This window comes from Electrophorus electricus, chromosome 26, assembly GCF_013358815.1.
Source record: "Electrophorus electricus isolate fEleEle1 chromosome 26, fEleEle1.pri, whole genome shotgun sequence".
NCBI lineage: Eukaryota > Metazoa > Chordata > Actinopteri > Gymnotiformes > Gymnotidae > Electrophorus > Electrophorus electricus.
The window spans coordinates 4,637,570-4,643,967 of NC_049560.1; the positions used below are offsets into that span (position 1 = coordinate 4,637,570).

General features: G+C 41.9%; 1 protein-coding gene across 1 annotated transcript in view; it reads left to right on the forward strand.

Moving 5' to 3' along the window:
* Positions 1–5,594: 5,594 nt before the first annotated feature.
* Positions 5,595–6,398, forward strand: part of gipc3 (GIPC PDZ domain containing family, member 3) — a 6,831-nt gene continuing 6,027 nt past the window's right edge. The window contains exon 1 of the mRNA XM_027032348.2: positions 5,595–5,858. Coding sequence (XP_026888149.2) covers positions 5,595–5,858 — 264 coding nt within the window. The remainder of the gene's footprint in view (positions 5,859–6,398) is intronic.

Sequence of the window (6,398 nt, forward strand, 5' to 3'; positions counted from 1 at the left end):
GCCGGGGTCCAACCCACTAGCAGAAGGGACATTTGTGCAAGTCACGTGCACCGATGCATCACACTGACTTCCTCCACTTTGCTGTGGGCACAGAAGAGGTCTTTCTTCCCAGTGTCCAACGGGGCCAACAATGCACTGGGTGGAATTCCCACCTGAATCCCACATGATCCTCTTGGTCACACTGTTAACACAAACTCAGCTATGGGAAATCATGAGGAAGAAACACAGAAAGAACTGGTACTCGAGCAGAAGCGCTCAGATTCACAATTAGCCAGAGTAACATGGTGACAAAGACAGAGACACGTTTTTTATTTTCTTAAGTGACACGCATGGAATTTACTGTGACATTATGTGCAACTGGCAGAAGAAAAACTTAGTTGACCTTTGACTCTGAGACAAACCAACGCCTTGAGGAGAAATCGTTAGCATGCTTCTGAGAAGAACAGCCTTGACCCGCATGCTCCCTCATGCACACACTGGTCTCGGGATCGCTTATGTGAGCATGTAATATGAGCCTGCAATTCTGGTACATAACATGTACCACAGAGTCTGTGATTTATCTCCGGGAGTCCTCAATTTGGAGCCAGACACATCAAACCTCTGTCAACAACCACCTTCAGTCACCTGAGGTTTAGTTACAAGTTTCCACTTTCCAGTCCTCATTCTGTGCACCCGTAACTACGTTGTTGTACAAGTCTATAATAACCACCGCACCAGCCTAAAAGCACACAGCTCCAATGGAAGCCAAATGGGTTAAGAACTACTGTAGGTCAGCTGCTTCCCCTTCCCAAGTACCAGAGACATGTAATGTGCCTCCTTTTGGGAACAGTATTAGCCCAGACTGCCAGTGGCACCAACAGACAGTGCGTAAAAATAAGAACGTAAACGCAACAAACACAGTATGACCCAAGTGGAAGCCATGTTCCCAAGAATTCATCTGCTCATCTGGGGAAATACCCGTCAGTGTGACCCACTTACAGGGTTTTAATTATATAATGTCATGTAGTGCATGTAGGAATTGGATTATGTTCACTGACTGGGGACAGTTTAAAAATGAACTGACAAAAAAAATAAAAAAAAACCCACACAAAACATTGGTCACACTCGGCAGCAGATGTGCAATTTGTGTTTTGACAAGCAAACAATTAAACAAGCCAACAGTTCACTTTTTTCAATAGTCAAAGGCCTACATGGAAAGCAGTGCACGAACACTTTTGATTAGGTTTAGATTCTCTTAACACTCTTAACAGGAGTTTGTTCAAAACAAGATTCCTCACAATTGGAGAGCTCCTATGTTACCATTTTTTGTCTTTTACTAATCCTAACGAATACATTTACATGGACAGAGGTGATGATCTCCAAGACAAGTAACTTTAACATCTTTAAACCGCCTGGAACGGGGGAGGGGAGGTAGGACAGAGCAGTTTTTGCTACATCATATCTTAACATTTCGAGTCAGGACCAAGGTTACTCGTAGAGCAGGAATACTTTCCAACCATTTAAACATGTACAAATAGTTACGTCCTGAAATACGAGCGATATACGCCGAGGCTAAAAGTAGTGAACTGGCTAGCTATGGCTAGGTTAAATCTCCAGGTACCCAGATTACACAGATAAGATAGCTACAACGAAGGCCGACCGTCCATAAATCAAACAGATGACAAACTCGCAACTAAGCATCTGAAGTATAACCTGGAAAAGTCGGCAGACTTGTCACTACCACCTCGAACATAACGTCGCAAAGCGGTGCAGGCAAGCCGTCCAGCCAGCCCGACGGCTTAGCACTAACGTTATAACCGTTAGCTAGCCAGCTAACCTAACTACAGTCTGAATGATGACGGGTGGATACACATACAAGCGAACAGCTATTACTGGTTAGGAAGATAAAAACAGAAAATGTATTGTGTAACACGGACGTTTTTTTTTTTTCTTATCAGTTTTAGTCACCCTGCTTTACGATAAATGACATTTACAACAGCAACAAAATAACGGTCTCTAGCTACATAGACAGCAGCTCGAGCTAGTGTGCCAACGGACAAATTTGCCGGTACAGGTGGCCACTCACCTTTCCTTCATTAAATGCTTGATTCTGAAAATGGCCTTTTCGTCAATTTTTCTCAAGAACGTTTTCAACCTCTCTCTCTTGTTTTCAAGCATTCTTCCTCCAGCCGGTCTCCGAACCTCAGCCTCTCCGGTTTTACGGCTGGTCCTCGGAGTTGATTGACTTCTCCTTTTCCGCTATGCCATCCCCGCCCATCCGTATAATGAGTAAATGATACAAAATCGGACCAAGTCTTTTTAGCCAATCAGCGGCGGCCAACGTTTTGAAAAAAATCGTCATGTCAGTGGGGTCGTCCAATTAAAGTGCACCTCTCAAATTCTAGCTCCACCCATTACCCAATACAGAAAATGCACATGTCCCCTATCTCGTTTGGATGGTCGCGATTTGGGTGGGGAATGTATCATATGTTAGACAGACATCAGTGTAGTTGTTTCTGTCTCCTCACATTTTCTGTTATCATACTCTTTTTCTGTCACGTGTTACAATTTATTACCATCATAAATAAACAATGACCAAATATTGACTCAAGTCAAAAAAGTGCTATCAAATATTGTTTCCTCTATAATATCATACATAACCATGGTTGTTTCCAAAGTATTAGACAAAGACAGATTCGTGTTTATGGTATCTCCTTGCGAATTCCCCTTCCTCCAGCTCACAGCATAACTGAAGTCCACAATTACCATCAAACAATAATCAAGCCTATATTTTAACCGTGATGTGTCATCATTATAAGCTCAGTACACTGTATCAGTGCAAATTTCAGGCAAATGTATTTGCAGACATCTTGTACAATATCCGACTGAGACCGGCTAACACGTGCAGAGAAGAAGTTGATATAACAGCAAGGACAGCCAGAAAGGACAAAGAGAGGTGGCACTGTAAGCAAACCAATGCCAGCCCCAGCTCTGTGGACTGGCCCAAGATCTCCAACATACTCCTTAGTTTATAATGCTGCTTCCTTGCAATAATAAAAAACTTGAAACTTGAATAAGTAAGTAAATAAATAATCACCAGCACTGGCCGTGTCAGAATAAGGACTGCTGGTAGCATGAGAAAGAGATGATTTTCTTTCTCATTTTCTGGGCAGGTTTAGCTCGTTAGTGTTCCCCGGACGCTAACATGCATCTCGGCTAATTTTGTCCTAGGTCTAATTATTATTTACATTTACATTTGTACATTGCATTTGTAACATTACCAAAAAAAAAGTGTTGTTACAGACAACAGGTACTCAGGACAATTTCTTTTTCTTATTTAGAATAGTTTTCTTAAAGAATAGCTCTAATGTTTATATCTATAAGGTAGGTCTATAGACAGGGTGAGTTAAACCTATATCATCTTTGCTTATAGTCCTGTCATTTCCAATGAACAAATTAAACAGAATTGTGGTAAAAGGTGATAGTTAAGTTATATATGACAGCAACAGCAGCCTTTTATTGCAAGAAGATGTCCTTTGCAGGTGTATTTTAAGGCTTCCAAACATGATAAAGGGTATTTTTCATGGTTTTCTCTTATTATCAACATGCACCTGGGTTAATTTTGTCCTGGGTCTAGTTATTATTTACATTTACATTTGTACAGTGCATTTGTAACATTAGTTTAGAAAAAAAGGTTGTTACAGACAACAGGTACTCAGAGCAGATTTTTCTTTCTTTCTTTCTTGGAATAGTTTTCCGAAAGAATAACCATGTTCACGTTTATAAAATTATAGTCCTGTCATTTCCAGTGGGCAAATTAAACAGAATTGTGGTTAAAGGTGATAGTCAAGTTATATATGACAGTAACAACAGCCATTTATTGCAACAAGATGTCCTTTACAGCTGTGTTTCAAGGCTTCCAAACCTGATAAAGGGTCTTTTTCATGGTTTTCTCTTATTATCAAGCTCACTTTGCTGATAGCTTTGCCTTGATCTAACACACCTTGACCTGGAAAGTCTTTGAGATAATGAGGATCATAACTTGAGGTTGTTTAATACATAAGGGATAAAGGTAAAAATACAACAACAACAAAAAAATCCAAAACAAGAATTTGGAAGTAAAAACTAAATGAAATGTAATTGAAAATATTGAGCTTGTTTTAAAATAGGTTAGTATTTTCTAAAGGAGATATCATGCATTTACATACTAGATGCAATATTATATATGTTATGCAATATTATATATTATGTATGTTCTATATATGTTAACTAATACTCCACCTAACTATGCCCACAGGGCAAAATATGAGAGCAGCTGGACATATTCAACAAATGTTGGAAGCTTAAGGGAATCACTGAAATGGCATCCACATTTTGAAAGCTTTCCAGGCATATGTGCAAATGCTGAAGTGGCTGCCAGTTGAATAACAGTGTATAGAGCTCTACACCAATCAATCATCATTGAATTAATTTAAGATGGGCCAATCAAATCAAATCAAAATGTATTTATATAGCGCTTTTCACAACAGATGTTGGCACAAAGCAGCTTTACAAATGTCCAAGTCCAAGCCCCCAGTGAGCAAGCCTAGGGTGACAGTGGCAAGGAAAAACTCCCTAGAGCACGAGGAAGAAACCTTGAGAGGAACCAAAACTCAAGGGGGGGGGGGCATCCTCCTCTGGCTGACAACGGACACTACAATAATAACAATTTTAAAAGAAATTACAAAAAAAAAGAAAAAATAAGCCATTAACAACTAGTCCAACTTTCTTGAGGTCCTAGTCCTGTCCCGATAGTGTGCATGTGTCTGAAACCCATCCTGCAAGAGAACGTCCATTAAGGGCAACGGAGAGTAGTTGGCTGGGGTGGAGATGTGGTGGGCTACAGCAGGGGACATCAGGGGACATCAGGGGGTGGTGGGAGTAGCCATGGCAGCTGAGACGGGTTGAGGCTCAGTAATACCATGACACCAGGGGTAGGTGTACCTCGGCAGAAAGAGAGACAAGATTATTAGCCAATATCCCCACAAATCCACTAGGGCTGGACTTTATACCACCTATTCCATGTCAAGCCAAGAGATAAATTCAGTTCATAGCTGAATTAAATGAAACTAATTTGAAAAAAATATCTTTATAAATGTATCAGCCAACATCGGTTTATCAGATAAACACTTTTATTTTGGAAAGGATGAAATCAACCGAAATTGGCATCCTGACAGGAGCATTTCTACGTGCGCAAGCCCAATAGATTTGTCCTCATTTCACCTTCAACTCCTGCCCTGTTTATGCTTTTTCCCCAAAGCGAAGAGTCTCACGTGTGTGAGGATCTCCTCTCCCGCCAGATGGGCCTCACGACCATATTGGCTCTGTTCTTCTCCAGACGCTGGCACGTCGGGCTTGTCTCTCTGCCATGCTCTCCGATGTCACTAACAAGATCCCCGGCTAGAGCGGTGTCGTGTTTCCCCTGAGCCAAGCCAACGGTGCTCACCTGTCCTCCCATTGCCTGGTTACGCTCATCACTAATTCAGCCCGCTGGAGCTGGCCCGGGGTGGCTATATGCGTGCGGGCCGTCCAGCATTCAGAAGGAGGCCAGGAGAAAGAAGCGTGAGCCCGGACCCATGCAGAACGGAGAGACCATGAGCCCACAGATGCAGGACTCCAGGAACTCGGCGGGAGAGGAGGGGGGTGGGGCAGCACCCTCAGCCCCACCGCTGCCACCTCAACCCCCGCCGCATGGCTCGCCACCCCCCCCTGCCCGGCCCAGGCTAGTGTTCCACACCCAGCTGGCTCACGGAAGCCCCACAGGCCGCATCCACAGCTTCACCAACGTCAAGGAACTCTACGGCAAGATCGCGGAGGTCTTCAGCATTTCTCCCTCCGAGGTAGGCTGCAGTGGGAAACGGACGCCTGTATGAGCAGGTCATGAACAGAAAGCCGAGATCAGGCGTTGTGGGGATTCCATTTTTGAAAAGTTATTTATCATTTTACTTATTGGTTTTATTAATTTGATGTGGATCCTTATTTTGTTGTGTATTTTTACTTTTGCTTAATTTTTGTTTCACATTCTCTTGAGTATCTTGAAAGGTGCTTATAAATAAAAAGGATATGATTTATAATGGGCATATGGCAACACAGGCTCAGTAACAAGATAAACGTAGCAAGTTTACATATTTTTACATAATGTAGATTATCAGTTAATTTATGCAATCTATTACTCTGTATAATTGCATAAATGTAACAGTCCATCTACTATTGGGAATCAGACCCATATGATTCCTTGCTCAGCAAATGTAGACCTATTTCCATTATAATGTAATAAATATGTCGCTGTTACACAATCACAATAAAACTCTCAGGGTAAAGGTTTGGCCTTGAAATGCTCCCTTATCTACAGTACATTTAACCATCCCCTTAGTTAAGGT